Consider the following 26,425-nt stretch of genomic DNA (forward strand, 5'->3'; position numbering starts at 1 on the left):
CGACTACTAATGTTGTGGATATTTCCAACACAAACAACTTTCAACTTTCGTATTATTTTAGTTACATTCTTTTCACGCTGCTGCTCTAGCCCGCTACGTCACAAGAGATGACTCATTTATTAGATGAAAGCAAGCAGCAGTTATAGTACTAGAAACTGACATTTTTGCGAAAAAGGATTCTGGATTATAATTTATAGGTACCAGCTGCTGGACCCAAAAAACGTCTGGGAAAAGAGTCTAACGGTTGAACGACAAATCCCAAAGCATTTCTGGTATTTATGAGTCCCATGATATTATATAATACTGTAATTCGCTGTCAGATAATCATTGAATTATTATCAAAACAGTCCATGAAAGTTTTTGTTTGTAATAGGATACTTCACACTTCTATCTAGGCGTGATAAGTGACCCCCAGACTTGACCTTAGCAATAAAATAACCTAAATTGAGTCTGTGTTTCATATCAAAGTTATTCACTTCTGTAACAAAATTCACATATAAAAAGAGAAAAGAAACGTTTAATTATAACTCAAAAACCATTGTCTGACAAAGTATTTTTTGCTTTAAATTACATTTTTTCAAGTAAAATAACTATTATGTGACAATAAAATGACACATGCAAAAACAAATTTGAAATAAAAAATATTTTTCAGAGGGACAATATATCTTTAAAACTGTTACGTCAATAAGCGAGCAGCGTTTTTTGTAAGAAATATTTCTTGTTTAATATACTTCTTGTACTTTTAATTGTTTGTTGATTTTTGTAAATAGTTTTGTATAACGGCCTTGTTAAAAACACTATATTAAGTGATCAAGTTTTCAGTTTTTCCAATAAAGATATTATTATATATTATTATTAACGTAATAGAATGAGCTTTACCGTAACCTTTCAACTCTGTCTCACAATATATGGAGTACACAGATTTTATCAAATTTAGAAAACCCGATTGATTTACAAATTACTGGTAACTGTTTGTGGAAAATATAAACTTGTATTCAATTTGTGGCTTTAAAATCAGACAAGACTAGCCTCTAGTTATTGGCCAATTTGAACATGAATCATTTCCTTGAATATAATTATATCTCTAACTACAATAATAAGCTACGGAAAAGTAAGAAGACTATTTGTCTTTAAAAACTTGTATTAATATTAATAACAATAACTAATTAAAAGAACAATTACATCAATACAGATCCTTATTTAATTATTTTATAGATTATTAATATTATTTAATTATTTTTTAATATATATAGTTCAGTTTTTTTTATTGATCTTTAACATACAACAATTAACTTTTTTTTAGTTTTTACACCTGAAGCTAGAAATAAAAGTGTTTTAAATAATTATGTTGTCAGTGTTTATTTGAGAGCAGCGCAATATTAATTACAAGTTATAATCAACTAATTTGTGTCATTTATAACTTGTTTTATTTATTAGTATAATTTTGCATTTCACAATTTCTTTTGCAAATAATTCCACGATTAATTTTGACAAATGATGGGGCTACACTTACAAACAAAAGGAAAATTGGTGCTTTTATTTTAAACCAAATTTAGCTCAAATAATACACACTGATAGTATCATCAATTTGCACAAAACTGATACCAAGTAAAAGTATGAACTTATACAAGGTATAGGCTTCTGAGTCAGTATGGTACTGGACAATACCATCTTTCCATTGAAAACAAGCGAATTGAAAGTAGCTTGCAATGTTATAAAACAGGAAAGGTCATGTGCTTACATCATAGAAACCTGTTTTTAAAGGTCATTTTAACTTGTTTTAACAGGTGAAAGTATAACACATGAATATGACATACATCCCACAGTAGGAAGGGAAGTAGGGGTGTCCAAAGTATGACAACCAACAGTTGTTTGAATCCAGAGTGATGATTTAAACAACGTATGAAAATACAGACTGATAGCTAGTGTTGTTGGTATTGTTGTTTTGATGGCACTTTTCCTTGTTCTATGCGTGTGTTCAAGTTCATTTCCTTCCAATGGGTATAGGTATAATCTTGTGGAGGTATGCTCTCTCTAAAGTATGCTCTTGTGGTGAAAGCATGTCCTCGTGGAGGTATGCTCTTTCAAAGGTATACTACTCCTAAGGTATGCCCTCTTGGAAGTATGCTCTGTCAAAGGTATACTCTCTCTAATGTATGCTCTCATTGAGGTATGCTCTGTTGAAGGTATACTCTCTCTAAGTTATGCCCTCAATGAGGCATGCTCTCTCAAATCTTATTGGAAGTATATTCTCTCTAAATTATACTATTTCTAAGATATTACTCTCTCTGAAAGAGTGCAAATAAGATTCACATTCAGAGGGTGGAACCTCATATTGTATATATACAGTCCATTATTAATAACACATTCAGAATCATAAACAAAGGGTTAGATTGAGGACAAAAGGAAAGCGTTCACATGAAACTGAGGTGAAGGCAAATTTTTCAACAAATAAAATTCTCCCTATGGGTTGAAAAAGTGAAATCATTTCCTTTTCTTGTAGTGCTTTAAAGGATTCATTTTTATTCAGTTTTATACAATATTGATATTTAAGACACATTTTAATGTAATTTTAATTGTTCATATAACAGGGAATGTTTTTCTCACATTGTTTCTGTTGGGAATCGCTTAGGCGACGCAATATCGTGATGATGAAGAAAAGTTGGAATATATTGATTAACTTGACAAGGTAAAGCATACTCAATTAACAAGAACGAAAGCTTTTGAAATTTTGTTTGGATATTTAATACTAAAATATCAAGTGTCTAGACATATGATTGACACAAATTTAACTTATGTAAATGAAAATTAACTTTGTTTACAGCAAACATTTGTAATAATGCGAAATCTGTGTGGTACATTGTGAGATAAAGTGATACCATGCAAATATGTATATATTGAAGCAATCTTCTTCAGTTTTATCAAGTGTGTCTAATGTGATGTACCTACATACTCTTAAAGATGCGGAAATATTATATGAGTCATTTCCACAATAAACACCCTAACCTTTCTTGCACCCTTTGAGACCTAACTGAGATAGCTACGTCCCTCTTTTCACTCCACATATCATGGAAGTGCTTTTTTAACAAGTAAAAACAAGTTTATTTTAATGAAAGTCTCTTGCATATTATCATTATCACTTAAACCCTGTCCTAAAATGTAGATGGACATGTCCAAGCATCACTATAATGCACAGTTTTAAAAATTTGTGCGCTGTGACACGAAAGATTGAGATTAGTTTTAAATTTGGAATATGACGAAATTGGAATTTCCCGAATGAATTTACAACAGTAGTCAATTCTCGGACCTATCTATAATTTGTACAGAATCATAGGAAAATTCTGTGATACAGAATAACATGTCATTCACTGTTTCATAGGCCAAAATAGGCATATGATATATGTGACACTGTATTATGAATTTGCCTATGATACTGGTACTTTTACAGAGAATCCAATTACAACACTGAGAAATGTACGTAGAAGTACTAACAAAATGTGTGAAGCCTTCTTAATTGATTAATATGGTTGTATGTAAGCTTTTCAATATCAATTAATCCTGATTTTTTTGTCAGCTAAAAAAAACACAATACATAATTAGCATACTAATTAGCATATTAAATGAAGAATGTCCAAACTTAAGGTTTCAGTAAAGTTAATAAAGCCTTCCTCTATTCTTTTTTTTATCTTTGCTTTCATATTTCCTGTGCTCGTTGCATGAATCACTAAGTTTCCTGATATGGTTGTTCAAAATTTCATAAAATAAATACAAAAGAATGCAAATAATCCACACTTTCATGGATACAAATTTATATTCTATAATTAATACTGTATATTGACTTAAGAATAATCACACCCTGAGATACAAAGTCATAATTTAAGGCAGTTCTTTTTTAAATGAGCATGAATTCAGGTTAGAACAAACTTTTCCTATATGCTGTAAAGCTCCCTTTTTTTAAATATCCAACTGGCACATAAGCAAATAAAGGATAGACAGATAGGCAGAATGACTAACACTCATATTAGCAACCCTTTCTACATCTAGCAATGCAATCAACCCACTCATCAATGGACGTACCAATTAATCAATGTTGTTTTTAAAGTATCACACACTGTATTACATTTGGCAAACACCCTTATTGAATATTTGAGAATTAGGATGAAATACAAAAATTTAGAAAAGGAACTTTATACCAATTTGATTGGTTAATTAAAATGACATTAAGTCATAGTATTTCAAAACAATAGGAAGTATGTCAGTTCTGGATGTGTTGGTTTCCAGAAAGCTTCCACTTTGTTTTAGCACAAAGTACTACAGATTTACACTCTCTTTTTGCATCTTTTCTTTAAAGATGGGGCCCGGCAGTAACTATGTGATAACAACTATTAATACTGGGTGGGAGGATTGGAGTAGACTTGTATCTTCGTGGGTTAGATGTTTGCTTATTTATCCTGAGATGAAACTTCACTCTATATGTTTCCTTTTAAGCTGCTATTTCTGTAGAACTATTTTGAACATTAAATTCAATACTTGATAAGGTTAAAGTTAGTGTGTCTAAGTGCCTAACTATAATAAAAAAAATAATTTAAAAAAACAAACTGAATTTGTCATTTATTAGTTCGTAAGAAACAAGTCTATAAACAGGATCTGTATCAGTAATACCATTGGGTTTACAGACGCCAAAACAATTTATCAAATTTTATCAAGTAAATTTAAATTTATAAACCCTGGATACAAAGTTTAACCACAGAAAAATAAGTTGATTTTATATAAAATGTTTTATTTTCTAAAGCAGGTTGTAAGTTTGAACCAAATCATTAAAATCTTCAAGTTTATATCTAAAGTTTTTTACTATTTTTATATTAGTTAATATATATTCTTTTTGATCCATGTGTTTTGTCAGTTAGGTTAGATTTCAGTTTTAAAATTTCAACTATCAAATCTATGAGTTAAAGAACATTTGTATCATTTTGGATCACCCTAAAAAAGAACATTATTGAAACATATTTTAAAACGGAATCGGAAATTATTGCTACTGCCTACTTGAGGACAGAGAATAAATGGTAAACATGCTGTCAACAAGTTGAATAAAAATAGAAAATTCTATGTCCATAAAGCCAGCCCCGTCCAAAAAATTAATGACAATGTCGGTCTGACTAGATATCGTAATAAAATTCACAATTTTAGAAAAACAACAAATTAACTGACACAATAATATTGAGAAGTAAATAGTATAAACAATATTTTAACACAAAAATATATATATATTTTTTTAAATATTTAAAAAACAAATGTTTCGGATGAGACCACATTTCCTAGTTTTTAAAAGAGATTAAAAAACTCAACATTTCACACACAAAAAATGATATTAGAAATTCAGAAATTTAACAAATGATTTAGTTGGTAAACAAAATCGTCAAAATCAAAGTTATTTGTTTTTCAATACTCACCATAGTTTAACTATAGTATAAGAGGTATATACATTCCTTACACTATTGTGGCAAAAACTAGTTGATCTTACTACCGACAAAAGTTAGTAATTATACCCATTGGTTGAAAAATAAGTAAATACTAAAATAAATAAGTACTTCATACTTAAAATATCATGCAAACGTGATTATAAATTGATTTGATAGAATAAAAAATATGAGTAAATACTATCATGTTACTAATCGTTAATATTCAAATCATGCTGTTACCATGGGAATTGAATGTTTTGCTTCTATAGAGCTTAATCACATGACTATCTTATCCTAATAGCAATAAAGTTGTAAATTCATGGTGGTTTAAATTAAAGGTGGTAAAGTAAGTTCTATCACAGCCCTCCTTCCTACCCCACGTCACAACCCCCTCCCTCTCTCCCCCAACCCTACCAAACAACCATCAACCAATACCCATGTCTTCAAGTAATTAATTAGTAGTCTTCTCTTTGCTATATAAAAAATAAATATAAAAATACAAATAACTAAATCACTTTAACTGAGTTGATAATAGCACTATGTCACAATTGTAATAATTAATTATACAAGAATAGGTTTTGGGGTATTTCTTTCCAACAAGCAACAGTAATACATGTAATAAATAAAAACATATTTTATTACACATTTTAGTATCACCTTCTGTGTATTTATAACTATAACTTGACAAGTTATGATTATAATAATATGCTGATAATGCTAAATAATTTAACAAACCAAACTTTAATAAATTAAAACTCTTTTGATGTTTAAAATCATATTAAATTATCAATTTACAAACTTTAGTTATTTTCCTTTTACTTACCTCTTTTCCACTTCTTAACCTAGGACGTATTATTTCCATTTTGTATTCCTAAAACGCAACTTTCCTTTCCCTAAAACTGGGAACAAACAGGCCCAGTGTGCTATAAAAAAATCATAACTATAGTTCCACACGCTCACAACTAGTGTTGGCACTCAGCAAGGAAATCAGCGTCAACGACTTTAGGCTACAAAGTGAATATGCAAGTTTAGCTTCCCCACTGAGTAATACAACTTGATCTCAGTTAACCAGTGTTTGACTTAAGATAATACCAAAGAGAGAAATATACTCTCTGTGGTTGAACAGTTAAGAAATGGTTCTGCTGCTGCTATGTGTTTGGGGTAGATTAACGAAGGGGCTAGCTACTAGTCATGGGTTTAACACACTTTCAAAGAGGTAACGTAATCAAGTGTAATATGACATAGCTACAGTGCAGCACAACTTGGCAAAACGTAATATATATTTTTTTCTATTATTTCAATGCAGCGTCAGTATAATTTAAGGGACGTGTCAATAATGGGAGTGACCTTTAAATTTGTTGAATTATCTAAAAGTTTGAATCATAAAAATGTTTGAATATCGCCAAAAAAAATCCTTTGATTAATCAGTCTAATTGAAAGTGCAATCCTCATATCAATAGCAAAGAAAATAGTACAAGGACATTTTAATACATTATGTAGCATTACATGAATAAAAAGGTATGAATATGTAAATTAGTTATGAATATATTAATTTTATAGTAGAAAGCTCTAATTACAAATGCCTTGGCTGACGATGATTCATTACTTCACAGAATTTAAAGGTGACCTTATTTTATGATACATCGGTGCAAGAACATTGTAGGTCTACATGATGCATCATGAATATTTACAAGTTTAATGAATAGTTAAAAATTCTATGAATAATGTATTAGTCTATAGGCCTATAAGCATACATTTATCAATAATACATTAAAGATATATTGTTCCCCCAATAACCGGTTAAAAAACACCCACTCAATTCGGTGTTAGAACGCCATTTAACCGGTTATTGCTGGACAACTTTTAGCTGCAACACAAAATAATGGCTATTTGATTGACAGCTGCTGACCTCAAGTCAACTACGCTGTAGAAACGTTTGAATTAACCGCCAGGTTCAATTGCATTTTTGGTAATTCTAACAATTTTTGTCAACAACCACCAACTGATTTAAACGGTTATTTTGGAACAAAAATTATAAAATTATTCTACTTGGTTTGTTCCAGTCATCAAGCATCATCAAATCTAGCTTCACATTTGCCTCAGGGTTGACCTCAAATGTTAGGTCACTATCACGGATGTTTTATTATTATTTCTGATTACTACTTATATCTGGATTAAAAAGATCTCATTAATTAAATAATTTCCAGTATTGAAAAGACCCAAATCAACCAATACATTGGTAGTCTATAATATTTAACACCTCTATCCAAATAATGGATTAGACCGTATCACCCTGAGATATATTGTTCCCCCAATAACCGGTTAAAAAACACCCACTCAATTCGGTGTTAGAACGCCATTTAACCGGTTATTGCTGGACAACTTTTAGCTGCAACACAAAATAACGGTTATTTGATTGACAGCTGCTGACCTCAAGTCAACTACGCTGTAGAAACGTTTGAATTAACCGCCAGGTTCAATTGCATTTTTGGTAATTCTAACAATTTTTGTCAACGACCACCAACTGATTTAAACGGTTATTTTGGAACAACAATTGAGTAGAAATTACATTTTTGAAATAATCAGTTTATTCGGCACTATGCAGCAGAAACAGGCCCATAGATTAATAACATTGAACGACAAAATGGCCTAGTACAGGTATTATTATTTACTCGTCTTTTTTTCATCCAGGGCAGTGAAAAAAGGAGGCAACCATAAGGGGCAAATGAACCCCCTTTTTTTAAACTGGTTATTAACGATAAGCTGTCTAAATTTAATTAATTATTCCATACCAAAGTATATCAAACTGTATTAAATATCAATTTAAAAACAAAAGCTTGAGGAACCTTGGTACTGTACCTGTTTTATTTAACAATAACAAAGTATGCTAACATTTAAATATGACCCATTTACAAAAGCAATTCTATTATAAATTATTCTACTTGGTTTGTTCCAGTCATCAAACATCATCAAATCTAGCTTCACATTTGCCTCAGGGTTGTTAGGTCACTATCACTGATGTTTTATTATTATTTCTGATTACTACTTATATCTGGATTAAAAAGATCTCATTAATTAAATAATTTCCAGTATTGAAAAGACCCAAATCAACCAATATATTGGTAGTCTATAATATTTAACACCTCTATCCAAATAATGGATTAGACCGTATCACCCTGTCCTTATTGACGTACCATGCTAGCCATAGGCTATAAGAGGTACAGGTTGGGAAGGGGGTACACGTTAGGGAGTAGGGTTGTGGTGTTCAATGGGAGGTATAATTTTGGAAACTACTTTTGTTTGTTTGTTTGTTTTATTCGGCACTCAAGAAATACAACAAAAATACCAGGATGACCCATAAAGCTGAAACAGCTTAATTCCATGGAGTCCTTCAAACAAGCAAGTTAGATAATAATGTGTACATTACTGTAGGCTTCTCACAAGAACTGGAATCTTGTCTTGTATTTTATTATTTGCATTTATTTATTTAATCACACTCTTGTGAATTACAAGACCAGCCAATTCTAAATATGTATGCAAAATTGAACATTAACTAGGACATACAAAAAATTCAAAAGCCAACTGTTATAAGATTTACATTCAATAATTTTGAAAGAATTAGCATGCATAATTATCAAAGCATTTCAGCTGTTTATAGCAATTACATAAAAATACATTTTACTGCTAATGCAAAATGTAATGTACTTTAATCAGATTATGTTGGTTTGGTTAAAACAGATGGCAAAATTAAGGAAGTTTGCTAACATGATTAGAACATAATATGAAGTTAAACATCAAACATGAATTAATCGATGAAAGAATTTGGTTTTGTTTTTTTTGTCCAAGAACTAATAGCTGCTATAGCTGGTAACTAGTAAAACAATACAACATACTTACTTCCATATTTCATCCATGACTTACTGTATATCCTTAATAACAAACCATTGGAACACACAAGAAGTCCATGCAATTCAAAACCAAAACCGAACTAAGCTATTTAAAACAAACTTGAAGAATTATATATGTACCATGAGTTTGATAGGATAGATGCAAAGGGATAACATTTTAATACCTATATCCTGAAATTCCATAATTATTTCATTGCCGAATGACAATCTATGTCAACAAATTGTTTTGATTTTATTTTATAAGATAAAAATCCAACAGCAAGGTAACCAATTACATGATAATATTAACATTTTAAATCTCTACTTTTCGAGTTATACCTCACTCTTTGAGGATAATAGGATAATGGAATATTGTCAGTTTCTCCAGGTAAGCTTTAGGCACGAAAAGACTAAACATTTTAAAATCTTCATGTAGACATTCCCATTTGGTTTTTTGATCTTGTTATCTCGTCTTAAATGTATTTTCTTGTTTTTCCATTTTTACTGCATCCAACTTAATGATATATTGTACTAGGCCCAATCACTCACTTTTTCAGTTAATACGGATTGAACCCCATTGGAAATAAATTTACTTTTTATCGACTTAATGGGTTATCCTGGTATTCTTTTTGTACATTGTATATTTTAACTTTTGTGTATGAATATCGAATACAATCAATCAATCAATTTACCTATCCCTCTTCCTAGAATATTGAATATACGCTTAATGAACTTTTTCCCAAGACTATGAAAAACATCATTTATTGCTAATTCCCAAATGCATTAATTACATTACAAATGTGTCTTATCTTCTGAGAAAGCTAGTTCTCCGATGTAAATTAATAACCTTGATATCATAAATGTCAGACACTAAGCAGCTATCATCTTTGAAAAGAAAACTTACTATAAATAAACGAAATGAAACCATTTTTACATTGTTGTGCTTACAAAGAATATAATATAAATATTGTACAATAATGCACAATTTTCAAAATAGTGTGCTCTAAAGGTTAGATCCTAGTTGGTTAGTATTCTATGACACAGTGGAACCATTCATTATTCAGAAAAAAGTCTATAATTTTTTTTGTCAGTAAATTATTAAAAGACAATGACATGCCTGACAGCAATGACATGATAAATGCCACATCAAAATCAAATAGGCCATAATAATAACAAAACTACACTACTATAACCGGGCCTCTAAAAAACGGGAAGTTGAAAAATGATTCTATATTTCATCTATCATAAATTCTATGATTAATACTTTAGTATCCATAATGTCAAGGTGAAATCCAGTTTTAATTAAATGCAGCTTATGGGTATTGTTGTTTTCTAAATATATTCGTGACAAATATTCTCAGAAAGTTTTAAAAGTTTTTATATACTAATCTTCAAATCAATCAAAATCAACATTTATTTAATGGTGGCGTCACCAAAAAAGCAAAAGCTTGTGTCAGGGACGCCAAAACAAAATATTCAAAAGCAAACAAAACATATATATAAAACACAGAAATGAAAATAACAATAAGACGTAAAGCGGTACATTACAAACGCAGTATAAATCATATTAATACATTTTCAATTGTTAGAGGTAAATATAAATAATAATAAAAAATATTTTGCAATCTTTTTGAAACTATTTAAATTTTTTATGTTTTGGAACGAAAGAGGCAAAATATTCCAAAGTTTTGCACCAGAGTATCTAATACTTTGATACACAATCCATAAGTTTCTTGAAAATGAGACTTGATTTACTATAAACATGATATAATTTATCCCTCCTGTAATAGTTAGTTTACAGTGTATGAAATAAGAAAATAATGAAATAAAAAATGATGCATGATAATAGGTTGATATTTATCTGAATATATATTTTTAGAATGAGCTGACTTTTTGGCTGCAGATGAACCTATGTATGGACACTTGCCTGAAGTTTGCACATTTTGTGCCTTATTTCTTTAGCATTTATGCGATGTTAAAATGCAAGTTGAAATAAAAATTAAGCAAGCACCATTAACGTTCTATTCTTATCACCTCTAGGTATGATTCAGAATACATCATAAGAACGAGAGTCTCACACACATACATAACCTCAACACGCATAACACGCTTCCTTTCAAAAGCATGCGGTTGTAACTACATCATGCACTAGTTGCGTGGGAGGAGTATGCCCTGTTGATATAGATAGTCCTTCTTTTACATGGTAATAGATTTCCTCACTGTTTACTGTACAGTTGTTAAGTCTACAAAATACCAAGGAATGTGAACACAAGAGAGATAAATGGTTTAATAATCTTTGATAGATTTAACAGTTTTAAATTAATCTTGCTGACTAAAAAATACTCACCAGACTGATTTTAATGATCGGTTTATAAACATAGTTTATGCCAGAAAATGAGTCATTTAGGATAAGAATAGAATCAAATTAATCTATCTACACTATAAAACTAGTTTGACAAAAAAACGTGTGATGTGCCCAAATATGGTAGCAGTATGTCCAGATATGGTAATGATATGACATCATCATGTCCATATATGGGCACATCACATATTTTTTCCCATGAAGTTTGATAGTGTAGACAATGCTTAAGAAGAAAAATTACGAATGTAAAGGAGTAAAATATTGGTTAGATGCAACTCATGCAACGCAACAGTAATAGCCAATGGACTCACAGACTGACTTACTCAAATTTGGTTTCTTTTGGTATATAAGCCTGTGCTATAAACTCAGGCCTCAATTTTAAGTTCAAGGGGTGTGAACTAATTGGGGCATGCATGAATCTTTAATTAGGACTATATCACGCTAGGTAGAAAGTTACTGACTAAATCAAATACCTTGAAATTAACTTGGTGACTATACTATGACTAGTATACACACTGAAAATATAAATTTTATAGTCATAATCCATGAATAAATTAATGAAAAGAACAAGGCCATGATCATCTGCTTGTTGCTGATTGGTTGAAACTGATAAGGTAGTCTTAATACATCTCAAGGTTTTCAAAGTTATATTTTAATTCATTTAAATTTGAAATATTTTAAACTACAAAACTAATTTTATTAAAATGCAATATAAAATGGAAGATAGTTGCTGATTGGTTGAAACTGATGTAAAAGTGTCTGACTACAATCTCAAGGTTTAAATCTTTTTGAAAATGTCAACAATTTCATGATTTCACCATAAATCTATAAAATACTTTTAGGATATTTCTTTCACACTTGTACTATTATTACAAATGCTGTTAAGGGTAACAGTATATAGTATTTGCATGTAGTACAACTAACATCATTTATTGGTACATTCATAGTGTAGTGAAATTGCACCGTTATGTATTAAAGCAGCGAAATTGTTGTCCGATGCAATTGCAATTGTGGCCGTATCCTGGCACTACAACTGAATTTTGGAGGACAATATCCTAGCCTATATTCTTAAAAACTTTCATAGAAAATTGGTACTGCAATATGTTGCTGCTAGAAAGATACTGATTTGTATCATGAATGTCAAAGTTAGTTTGTATGCATGAACAAGTTACAACACTTTTAGTTGGCAGTATAACAGTTTATGAAACTAGAAACTGTAGAGGGTGCATATCATAATTTTAATTTTATCCATCATAGACCATGGATTACTAATCCTAGCCTAGCAAGACTTTGTACGACTACTTTACTGTTTTGATTACTGAATCATGTAAGCACTTCAGAATATTTTACAACTAAATAAAAGAGAAATTGTTTTAGGTTGTTTAATAAATTAAACTGCATCAAATTAATTTCAAAATGGGTCAAAAGAAACCTCACTGGAAATAGAAGATTTGATTTTAGAATCTTTCAAATGATATATGATATTAAACTTAAATTATGAAATGTTACTATCTGTTATCTATTGCTATAACTATCAGTGGCGTAAACGCAGGGGGAAAGGGCCTCTGGTTTAGTATTTCTAATGAGTACTCTAATGCTGGGTAGCTGCATTGGACTGCACATGCTCTGAGGCTCCTTAAACTCTGGGGACCCTGGGTTTAGCCAGCGAGTGCGCATAGCCGTTGCGCCACTGATAACTGTGTATTATTAAGCTCTGTCTACACTATCAAACTTTATGTGACAACCAAATGTGATGTGCCCATATATGGACATGATGATGTCATACTGTATCACTACCATATTTGGGTACATCACATTTATTTTGTAAAACTAGTTTGATAGTGTAGACAGAGCTTCAGAAAGTCAGATCAAAGTTATTTGAACAGTTGCAGTTGCTTGCCACATGGAACTACTTCAATATTATGATTGCTTCACAAATAAACTGCTTTTTATCAGTAAACAATAATACGCGTAGTCAAATAATAAAGACAAAAGAAATAATCTTTAAAATTGTTTCATTTTCGCAGCGACAGGATCATTATCTATTACCTGGTTTTATTAATGTACACAAGGTTTATGGGTCATTTCGTTCTAACGAGGGCGACTACTAGTCTTGCTTTTAGACGCACAAATGAAAGAGGAAATCCTTAGGCACAGATAAAAGGGTACTTGAAATATAAGGAAGTCATATAACACGTACAGTTTGATATCTAAGGGCTAACAAATAATAGCATTTGTTTAAAAAAAAAATGATATGTCAATTACATAATGTTTAAAATAGGCACATTTAAATTTCAATCATTACTGTATTTTGGCTGAATATAGTCCCATGGGGCTTGAGTATATAATTTAGTAAAATTGGTAAAATTAGGGGGTTAGGGTTAGGATTAGAGGGTGGGATTATACTCCGATTTCCTAGAAGTCTTGTGTAGGAATTTAGCCTAAATTTGGGGATGGGATTATTTTACATATGAAATTATACTCTGATATCAGTAAATTTTTTTTTTTTTTTTGGACACTCCAAATTTCAATATTCATTAAGTTTTGTTGATGTTTTACAGATTGCAGACCTATGGGAAATTTGATGTAATGCATTTTTTCTAACTTATTTTAAAATAGTAACTAAGAAATAAATTTTATTGTATCAATTATTCTTTAGAAACAGAGTTAATTGTTTAGTAGGGTAAAGGAATAAATGTTTTTGATAATGTATGATGTCGTAAAACATTTTATTTAATTCAACATCAATTTAGTTTTACATAAGAATCACTTATCAAATAGAGGGCAGTATATTAAGTTGTTGAATTGACAAAATACAAGAAAAATAAATTTAAATAATAGTCAACAAAAGGTCTCTCATTAAAGCTCTGTCTACAACATGTGATGATGATGATGTGCCCAAAATATGATAGTAATATGACATGATATGTCCATATATGGGCGCATCAGATTTTTGTCACATAAAGTTCAATAGTGTTGACAGAGCTTTAAGCTCTATCAAACAAGCTTGACAAAAAAAGTGTAATGTGCCCAAATATGGTAGTGATATGCCTAAATATGTTGTCACATCAAGTTTGATAGTGTATACAGATGATGTTTCAAGGTGGTTGTAGATTGCACTAAATTTTTGACTTCTGATTTGTTTTGTGAATTTAAGGAAGTGTTTGTAAGATTGTTTACAAGATGAAAATATTAAAAATAGAACTCTTTATAAATGCTATTAGTTATCAGATGGCACTAACTATTATCTATTGTACTGTCAGTTGTCATTATCATGTCCTTCAATCAATCCAAGTATGATTCACATCTGAAACGTGAATCACCAAACGAATTTTAATTAAATTTAAATTTAATTGTTCATGTGTTAGTAATCAGTGATGACAAATCCAATATGGTCAATAAGTAAACTGGTATCTCTTCCTTATAATTTACATCATTTTTTTAAAATTAACAATTGTTATAAATAAACTTTTTTATCTCAAGTCGTGTAAATCCAACATGCCATCTTTACTACATTCAGTAAAACCTTGAACTGGTATCCACAATGACAAGCCTGATTCATGTCACCCTGACAAAAACAATGCTAGCTCACCCTTCAAAACTGACACGTACCTGTCAACTCAAATATCAATCTGTCTTTAGTATAATACCAAAAAAATATATGCATGGAACATCCAAAGGTTGTTAAGATCCAGATCAAATTTTTCACTGATGGGCAAATGATCATCAAAACAAAACAATCAAATTAATTAATATAATATATATATATCAATCAATCGTTTGATTTATATAGTGCCATTCCAGCAGTCATTGCTCGTGGCAATACGTCTGATTATCGTTACATTTTGATGGTGATCTCTCAATGAAAAGTAAAAAAAAGCTGTATATCACGATATGGTACGACGATACGATAGTATTTATTGTCATTTTTACAACTAGGTACAAATGAAATTTGGTTGGTTGATTTACATTTGATATACAGTACATACAATATACAAATATATAATGAAAACAAAAAAAACAATAAATTAAGGAGATCTTACAAACTTGCTATTAATACCATTTTAAATGTTTGTTGAATATGCCATTTTAGTGTCACATAAAAGTTATCAACTTTGACCAAAAATTGGATAGGAACTAAATTTATTTACCTGAAAAAACTGTAATTTAAAGCAAAAAAATAGTCAAATTGGCTGCCAGCCAGTAAGTTTTTGGTTGAATATAAACAACAGTGAAAACATTAATTTTTCCTATGGAAGGAATTAATTTATTAAAACTACAATATAACCTATTCAAATTCATTTTTTTATGTTTTGGGGGACAATACATCTTTATTATTTTACAGGAATTATTTTATAGGAGAAGGGAATAAATTTAATGTGATGTGATTTTGGTGTTCAATGATGTAATAATTAAGAGGGAAAAATTGAGAAAGACAGATAGACAGGAAAGAATGGGAAAGGCTGATTAAACTATTAGGTACGACAGGAAGTCTAAAAATGAATTGAATCCATGTAAATTTGAAAGTTCAATAAATATATAATTTATGTTTCTGTACAGTACGTATCATAAATTCCCAATTATATAATCCCAAAAAAATGTTAAAAAGTGTAAAAAACAAACATAAAATATATTTTACCAGATTAAAAAACGACCAATGTACTTTCATTGTTATACTGCATCCATGTTTTTTTTAGAAAATCTTACCTACTGTAAATAAAAACACAGATTTAAAACCTCTTGATACTCGATAAAGTTCATATGTCTAAGTTAATAGGTAAGGTCAGGCTTATTTAATTAGAAGTAAGACCTTTTCTGAGCTTAGAAAGTAGATTTTAATTGGTAGCAAAAATACACCAAAATAATATTATCAATATCAATATTACAACGCACACACAATTTTTTTTATAACCAACAATTTTTACACATTGTTTGTGCAAAAAAGAATTGAGACAAAAATTATCCTGCTGGAGAAATTCTTAGCAAAGCAAAGTTGCTGCTTTGAAAAAATGGGTTTGGCGATGAAAAGTTGGGGCACGCACCACACCTCTACGCTAGTGAACAATTTACTCATATGTACCCTATTAGATTTATTCAAAACATGCATGCTGTGATACAGGACAGATACCTGTACAAAGTTTTAATTGTTTGAAAAATTGAATGAGAAAATATAAGATCCAAGTAACAAAGTCATGATCAACATATAAATAGCAAATATTCTTGGTTTTCATGGTTCATTTGAAAGTCAAAGTTCGGTCAAAGGTAATTCTTCAAAATCACTCAACTTACAGGTAGAACAAAGAAACAACGGGTATCAAAAAGTGTTGCCTTAGTAACATCACTATAAATACATTAATCACATGCTTTGCAGATGAGCCAATGATGAGTACTATTACAGGCAATTTTTAATACCATATCAAAATTAATACTCTACTGCAGTTACTGCAGTAACTACATTTTTTATTGTAATAACATAGGCAGTCAATACAATAAACAGTGTGTATGATTACCCCAAAAAAGATTGCTAAACAAATGCATAGGTTTAGAGAGTAAACAAAATGTAAACTGCAGTAGAATTATGGTCCCTTAAGAACAGCAAATATTACTGTATTATAAATATTTAACACTACAATAAATGTTTTGATATTTTCTCAAAATAAATAAATTTTAAAAATATTTTATCAGTAAGTCTGCAGCACTAATATTTAACAACATGAAGTTAAAGTTATGTAATGAAATCATCTGTTGGCAGGGGATAATGAGAATAGTAGGTCCAACAGCTTAATGTCATATCTGAAGGACACAAAAAGGAAGTTACATAGTTTTATAGACATACTTCAGTTAAAAGAATGTTTTAAACGTGCAAATAATGTCATCAATTCTAGTTTCATATGGTTTTATTATTTTATCAAAGATTTCTAGTGTATTTAAAGACCCCTTCCCTGCAATTTTGGACGTTTTTTGGAAAATAATACATATATATCACTTTAAAAACATTAAACCATGTCATTCCTTGTCTTAAATGTACGTTTTATGGTAAATTATGATAAAAAGTGAGAAACAATGCACTACCTAAGTAGCTCGCGGCTCTCGTGGACGGTCTTAGGCCTAGCCTAGCTAGGCTTAGTTTTGTAGGCCTGGCTGGTAAACATCGGTAACGTACGAACATCGTACGCTAGCTATATACCTAGCCTGACGTTGTATAGTTGCTGCATTAATTGTCTTTCTATTTCTGCCAGACTCCGTTGATACAAATTGGGGAAAACCCGGTATTTTCGCTGACAAGTTAGGAGTCTTCAATTTGTTTTGGCCTCACGATCGATCGAAAAGTGGGCGAATTACAGGTGAAAAACAAAAATATCAATCCGCGCGCAATGCATTTTGGGATTTATAGCGGGCCGCTATAATTATTAGAATCGACTTATTTTTCACATTTTTAACCGTTTAAAGACGAAAAAAGTTATCGCAATAGGACCATAATAGTATTATTTTTACATTAAATATAGTTTGTGATCTTAAATTAGATCTAAAAAACGTAGGGAAGGGGCTTTAATGTAAGTGTTTAACAGCTCACTGTTTGTATAATACTGACTGGAAGGAAAACCCATAATGCCAATAATGACGATTCAAACTACCACTTTGTAAGTTGCAAAATAACAACATGCACATAAATTAATCATTAAGAATAAGACTAGTAACTTAATTATATCCTTCTCCAAGAAGATTCACAAGTTTTAGACTTTCAACATTCAATAGATATACAAAACAATACTAGTATATTGTTTAAAGGCTTGCATGGTGAAATCAAATGTTGATGTAAAGTTTGCGATATACCTCGTATATAATTCTGAAAAGAACTTTCTCAACGTTTAGCACTCCTGAGGAGGATTAAAGTATATTGATCGAAATGTCGAGAAACTGTTTTTTTCAGAACTATATATACGTGTACCACAAACTTTACATCAACATAAAACTAAATTTAAAGAGTTGTCTTAGTCTATTGGACACTTCAGTAAGCAATATAATCATATGAATTAATGAGAAGAATTCTCAGAAAACATATGGTTATCCTTTGTAAAAGATATATAATGCTAATGAATAAACTATATACAAATCTTGATCAATTTAGTTTGGCCTTATATTTTGTGGATGTGAAATAACAAATTAATTATTTAATAATAGGAAATTGTTATTAAATTAAAACACATTTTCTTTTAGAAATACTGAATAGTAAAATAGTTTTATATTTATTTTGTATGTCCAATTTCAGGTCGTCAAAAAGAAAGCTCCTATTGTTAATGTTATATAATCAATTGAAATCATTGACACTAATGATAGCATGTTTCAATAGGCATATTGAATACATAAAATTAAGAGTAAATTATAAGAACATAGTTAAGTTCATAAAGTAATGTTATTTTATTACTACTTATAAAATGAGACAAAGTAACTGGACTGACTCATTTAATATGAGTATGAATAATGTTTAGTTCATATTTTGACCAAATACTTTCGAAACAGAGGAAAACATTCATTAAGCAGCTGCCTCAGCTTTTATTAGTAGATAAATCTTCATAAACTTGTTATTGTTAAGAAAATATAGACAAATACTATATAATGCAATATGAGAACAGGTAAGTTTATAGACATCTATATAAGTGATGGTGGATTGATGGTGGACTATCTTAGAAGGTGTTTTTTGAAAAATCTTTTTTCGTATTCCCTCAGAGGGAAAAAGGCCTATTGTCGGTTTATCCAGGTAAGCTAAGCACGAAATACTGTATACAACAGGCTTACAACATTTCTTAAGTCAATAAATACTTCAGGATTTCATTTTCAATGGTAATCAGTTAGATAGGAGAATTTCTTAATTTTAAGGAAAAGTGTTTTCCTTAGCCGTGTATCCGACCAGCAGTTAAGTTCAGTTTTCAATGTCTAGAATCCTATTTTTTTTAATATATCTAGATAGTGGAAACAAACCAAAGAAAAAAATGTCTAACCAATTTCTTGCCACAGGTACTTTTAGGTTGTTTTTTTTTGTTTAAAGAAAACAACTATTTAAGATTACACAAAAATAAAATACTTTATACTTACCATTTGTGCCAAAAATGATGTTTCAAAGAAAATACTAAAAATCCATAATATTATAACAAATCAAAACGTTTTAAATTTCACAGTTAAAAATCCTTACTAAAGCATTTTACAACACTCAAATTTGTTATTACGAGAGTGCTAGCTGACGAGGGTTTGTCATGTGAAGGTACAAGCAAAACTGAGTCATAGTTTTGAACTGCAGACGTTAAAACCCCTCGACTACAACCAGTATGAACTGAATTTTTTCCTTAAAATACATAAAAGTGACATCAAAACAGGTACAGTATATAAATAACTATTACATAATTATTATAAAAGTCACCAAGATGGTAAAATATGTATTGTCAATCTGTATTTAATATATTCACTAAAATTAATTTGTCCTGTAAAAATGTTAGTTTAGCCTTTATGTAAAAAGGTATCTAGATGGTAAAGCTATAGCCAATAGTTGAGTAGAGCTAATATAATGGCTATAATTAATTTTTCCTGTAAAAAAAGTGGAAGACAGAGGATGTTTAAAACAAATAAAATTAAGTATTAAAATGAGTTTAAGCAAGTTAAAGCTTTTGTTCAACATTCTTATACTTTAATCTTTAACTCTATGATTAAACTTAAAGTTTAATTTAAGTAGTTTTGTCCAATGGTTTGATTAATATTAGTACCACAAATTAAAAATTTGATAGTAAAAAATATAGGCCTAGATATATGTAGCAAATTAAATAATGAAGTAAGTAATGAATTACTTTCCTGTACACATTAAACTAAAAGGTGACATTAGCATGTCTATTACTTGATTTAAAGTGCCACTTTATTCAAATGTTAATTCTATGCATAATCAATCCCACTTCCCATTAATAAAACATCACATTTCCTGTCATAAATTATAAATTGTTTAATTAAATAATTTGACAAGTTGATACATCTAAATATGACAATAGCAATCTTTGAAAAATGTTTTTAAATAAGTGTTAATTGGAGTAGTAAATGATGACATCACATTTATCGTTATTGGTGCATTTATAGTGACATGCATAGAGTACGACTGACATAGCTATAGCATAATTTGAAGCAAATTCCTTGGGAAAAATTACTAAAATGTTGGTGTTCTGTTTACAATGTTGTGTTATGGCTTGTTTTGTGCTTAATTTACAGCTCTGTCTACACTATCAAACTTTATGTGACAAAAATAATGTGATATGCCCATACATGGACATGATGATGTCATATCACTACCATATTTAAGTATATCACTACATATTTGGGCACATCTTTTTTGTCAAACTAGTTTGATAGTGTGGACAGAGCTTTAGTTCAATGCTATACTGTATGTTTTTTTCATAAAATGTCAGTATCTAAATGTTTCTGGTATCCTAGTAAAAAAATGGTCGGTGCCAGTAATGGGCCAGCAGTTAATCACATGAGTAAATGCGGATTTTATGAAACATTCCCAATGGCATTTAACTAGAACCTGGAGTGGCTTGGGAATCTACATAATACATACCTATAGGTAGAATTAGGGGATTTCCCTGTTTTACCTATATTAGCATTCTATCCAAAGCAATTACAGTATACAGTCCTCTATCCATTTAACACATGCTAAAATTAGTACATTATCTTCCTGCACTATTGTTTATGATTATAATCAATTTTCAATGTTCTATATTTGTGTAATGTCTTACTGTATTACTATATGTAAATATTGTGGTTTTATCCTTCAGGCAACATCTTACATTATATCATTATTGCAATAAAGAGGGATAAACACCAAGGGTTCTAAAATAGCAATAAAGTAACATAACACCAATATTTTGCAAAGGTAAAATTAGGGAAATTCCCTGTTCTATATGGGTCACATATAGTAGTGTTGTACAATCACTCTTATATGACATGTATACATATATAAATGTGTGCTATATAAGTCTTAATGATATATAGTTACACACTATTTATTTTAGCCCTCGGCTGGCTGTTTGACATTTCTTCTAAAATTTGAATAATTTAATTTAATATTTATTTTTAAAAAAGCATAAAAATGAACTTATGAACTATGTTGTCTAGCTTTAAGTGCTTACTTTATCTTGATGTTTCCTTCCAGTTGTCATACCTTCCATTAGTCTCCTTTTATGTAACATTTTTTTTTTTTCCTTTTATATTATAATTTGGATTGAAGATTACTCTATTATCAAAGGTATATGATGATAAAATGGAAACTTCCTATATGTAATGTAATAATATAGTTATAGTATGTTATATGCAGATAGGCCTCAGTTATTAGTTAACATGTAACTAGTACAGTGATGATGAATTATGATATTGATGACAAATGTTTTATAATTATGTACTTGATGTTATCACTTTGTTAGATTTGTGAGGGCTCACTAATAATTCACTAAATTGTGAATATAATAAGACTTCTAAAAACATTTCAAAAAGTGAATGTACAGTAGAACCATAATTAAAGGGACATTTAGTTGTGTCCCAAATAGGGGTTTTGACCATAGTGTGAAAACATGTTTGTTTCACAAAAACGAAACATAGAGATGTCCCAAAGGAGGGGTTCTACTGTAGGTCAAAATTAAGGGACGGGAAGAGGTAACAAATTTAGCAGATGGTCCAAAATGGCAGCATGAAGGTTTTGCTTGAAAATTACTACTTCAAATTTGGTTGAATATTAAAATATTGGTATGAAACATTTTTAGTACTTAGTACCCATTTGCTAACTTTATCTTGATTAGCAGAAATCTACTGTACTCCACAGGTCGGGCTTACTCTCCAGGGCAGGCTTATACCTGAGTCAGTACCGGAGTATGCTAACATTCCTAAGTCATGTCAGTATGTTCACGTTATCTTTGCTAATAAGGTTTAATTCCATTTCATTCTTTGAGTGACATTAAAATGTCTATTTCGATTGCCATAATAACTCATTTTTTAGGTTAATTTGAATTTGGATATGACATGGCAGAAATTAAATGAAATTAATGATATTTTTAAATAAAATAAATTAATCATTGACACTAATCAATTAAAGTTATTATTCCGTAAAAAAAAAATTAGTTATAGATCAAAGTTATGATATGAATATTCTACACTTTTCTAAATAAAGAACTATGTATAGAAAACCAATCCATAGGTACAGTGGTTTCTGCCAATTGTACTGTGAGTTCACACTACTGGTTACTGGAGTGCATTCATGCAAGTTGAGAATCCTACAGTATAAAAAACAATCCTGGGTGAATTAATTCATAATTCCTTTATGTTGTCTGACGTTACATAGCTGAAAGTGTTTGCCCATTCAACCCATTTAAAACTCGTTATTGAGTTCATTCAATAACAGGTATCAGGTTATATAGTTATAAAAAATACACCCGAATGAGGAAGAGCTTTGTATAACACTCCAATATCGACAGGAAATTAATGGTAAACTGAGTATATTAGATTCTAAAGAGGTTAGCAGACCCAGGGTGCAACAAATTCCCTGAAATCATCTGATATATAATACAGAATCTCATACATCCATTTTTCTTTTGCAATAAAGGAGGAAGAAACACACAATTTAAGGGCTATGATGATACAGCAACTGGTTAGAAACAAATTTCTTTGGAGATATTAAAAGCTATCGTTGCGCCAGGGAAGAGTGAAATTACACTTTTGCGGTCAACTACTGTTTTCTATAGCATTAGAGTATTTGCTATCGGCATGGTGGACCGTGCCGATAGACATTTTATGTTGACGCTATTGCCATAGTGAGTCTTACTGTTATCATCGGTACAGGAACTAAGCCCACCGCCAGTCAATGATGCAAATAAAAATAACACATACAAGATGCCATTAGTGCTGTTGACAGTATCAAAAGTTACTTTCGTTTATTTAGTCATTATGTTTTATCGGTAATCATCCATGACAAACGTCCTACCATAATAATTAATCAGTCTTATTTGTGCTTTCAATCCTGAATTGACTGAATGACAGCTTAAGAACATTGAAATATTCTATTTTCAGTTCCTGTGTACACTTTCTTCTTTGTTTTTACTTGCCTTCCATACCTACTTTACATAACCAATAAGAATTGTTTCAATCTGCAATAATTAACATATTTCCCCCACACAGGTGGCTGGTACACAACAATAATAAATATACCAAGTAATTTTATTTTTTAAACAAAATGTATTAAAACATAAAATTGTCATGCTATTTATGGGATTTGAAGAGCTAGGCCCCATAGTCCAGTTAATGTAAATGACCATGGGTACTCACCTCCTCTTCAATGTACTGTGGATCTTTACAGGTAGGGTACTGTGCGTCATAATCCAATTCAACATCAGTAACTTCAACCCCATCTCTTGAATGTTCTTGTCTTATAAATTCCAAAGCCTCGTCCACCGTCCTAAGTCCATGCTTAACTTGGCACATAACCCAGAACTGCTCATCACTTGAAAGCCGTACTTTGGAAGGCATTTTGATTCAACACTTTCTACGCGTTCGTCCCTTCCTTTTACTTCCATGAAATGACGGAAGTCGGATCCAGGGCAGACGACCACTTCTCAACCGTGAAAGGAGTAAATAAACTTAAATTCAGACTCTACCATTTCATGTATGAAATCATTCTAAGATGAAAATGAATTGCTCATCAATTACCGGTGTACTATCGATAAAATCTCTAATTTATTAGTAATAGGAAATATTCTATTAAAAATTCTGGTAGTAATACATTTTTAAATACAATAATTTTTAATTTGAAATTTTATATTTGTATTGGTGAAATCCGCCATTACGTAGTGGAACAATCCAGGACCACCAACAATGAGAAGTTAAAGTCCGGAACTTTTTTTTCAGGATGCGTTATCAAAACAAATCTCAATGTCTACTTCTCTAATTGGTTTGTCAAAAACAACTAAATTATGATTTATGAAAAATGACAACAAATATTAATTGTCTGATGTTTTAAAATGTGTCACGGTGGGTTGAAATTATAGATAGTCGAGATAAAATAGACCCCCACCAATACTAGTGGTTTTTATTAATATAATACTTATTTATAAACCAATTTTCACTGTTTCAAATGTGTTAAAGAACTTAAATTATCATTTATTTTGGAAGTGGTTTCTATTAGTTAATACTTAGTATTTATAAATCAATTTTCACTGTCTGCTTCAAATGAATTAAGAACTTCAATTACAAAAAAAAAATGTTTATCTAAAGTATGATCACCGTGTTGAAACATTTTTCGATAAGTTGTGTTGTTAATTGTGGTTGTTTTCACTAGTCATGGGGTCAAGTCACTTTTCCTGGATGAAGTAGCTGAATAAAAATAACAAAAGGAAGGAAAAATAACTATTCTTAAACGGAAAAGAAAACAGACATTTGAACTAAGTCTCCCCAATCTAGGATAATACAATAAGCTGCTTTGTTTTCAACAGGTTAGGAAACGATGCGGTGTTATCATTGCCTAATAATAATAAAAACTTAACAATGGTTGAATAACTTGTTATTCCTTAAAATTAGATCATATTTGAACACATCATTTTATTACAGTAAAATAAACGTTATGTAATCGCGGTAAAATGGAATTTTTACAAAAACAACAAGATTTTCTAACGCGGATAATAGGCATATTACTATTCTACTACTATTTTTAGTTCTCTTTTTTTTATTCATTTTCAATCGTGATTGTTGATGACAAGAAACCTCGACTTCCCCGCCCCCCTTCCCCCATCCAACGCATGACAATTTTGAATAGCGCCACCTATTTCTGAAGCAAATTAAGAGCGATGTAAAACATGGACGAACCGACTTCGCAACAAGAAGGTAATATTAATATTTATAATGTTGGTTTTAAATACCTTCAGATGCACTTTTATTTTTAATTATTTCTATAGCATGTGTAATTGTATTTAGTTATGTACAGGTGTCGTTATTTCAGTAATATATTAATATTTACAGTCACATAGCTTGATCTAGGCTAGGCCTCACTCGCTGTTCCTCTGACTTTGTTATTAATTTGTACGCCGTGCTAGCCTACCTGCTCTGCCACCGTCATTATTAACCCTGCCCTCAATGCATGTGGTCATTTTCAGCCTAGATTAATTCTTCCAAAACTATGAATAAACATGGTATGTCGTATGTATGCGATTTGAACAATTTTAAATTGCGAAAGGATTTTTTTGGTATAATTTTGCACAATTTTAAATTGCGAAATAAAATATTTCTCACTCAAAATAACACTTCACTAAAAAGGAAGATAGGGGCCTAATATAATCCCTGTCATTGTATTCTGATGTCTTATATGAATACGTAGATTACAATTTTTGTAGTTAAAAGTACCCATTCATTTCCGTGCGTTACATTAGACACATGGTCAACCAGTCTGTCTGATAGAAAATAATTATTAAATTATAAATAACAATTAACAATAACATGCACAATGGCAAATGAATTATTGACCATTCCATTACTGACTTCAATTACTTTAGTAAACAAATTATGATCTGCCAATTATTGATTGTTATACTGCATTTTGATTTTGAAAAAAAAAAGATTTACTAAATGTATCTTTTGTAGAGGATATATGCAGGGTCTGCCGTGCAGGCGATAGCAATGAGCGCCCTCTATTTCATCCATGTATT

At 30.4% G+C, this 26,425-nt stretch overlaps 1 protein-coding gene across 3 annotated transcripts in view; it reads right to left on the reverse strand.

The window, feature by feature from the left end:
* LOC144851136 (uncharacterized) overlaps positions 1 to 24,292 on the reverse strand; it is a 58,438-nt gene extending 34,146 nt beyond the window's left edge. For 2 of the 3 annotated variants that reach the window (XM_078708687.1, XM_078708685.1), the window contains exon 1: positions 24,057 to 24,292. In XM_078708687.1, the coding sequence (XP_078564813.1) occupies positions 24,057 to 24,257 (201 nt within the window). In that variant the 5' untranslated portion in view covers positions 24,258 to 24,292. Of the gene's footprint in view, positions 1 to 6,282; positions 6,595 to 24,056 lie in introns of those variants that run through there. The other variant, XM_078708686.1, reaches the window with a different exon arrangement.
* Positions 24,293 to 26,425: the final 2,133 nt, after the last annotated feature.

Source organism: Antedon bifida, chromosome 8 (assembly GCF_963402885.1).
Source record: "Antedon bifida chromosome 8, ecAntBifi1.1, whole genome shotgun sequence".
Lineage (NCBI taxonomy): Eukaryota > Metazoa > Echinodermata > Crinoidea > Comatulida > Antedonidae > Antedon > Antedon bifida.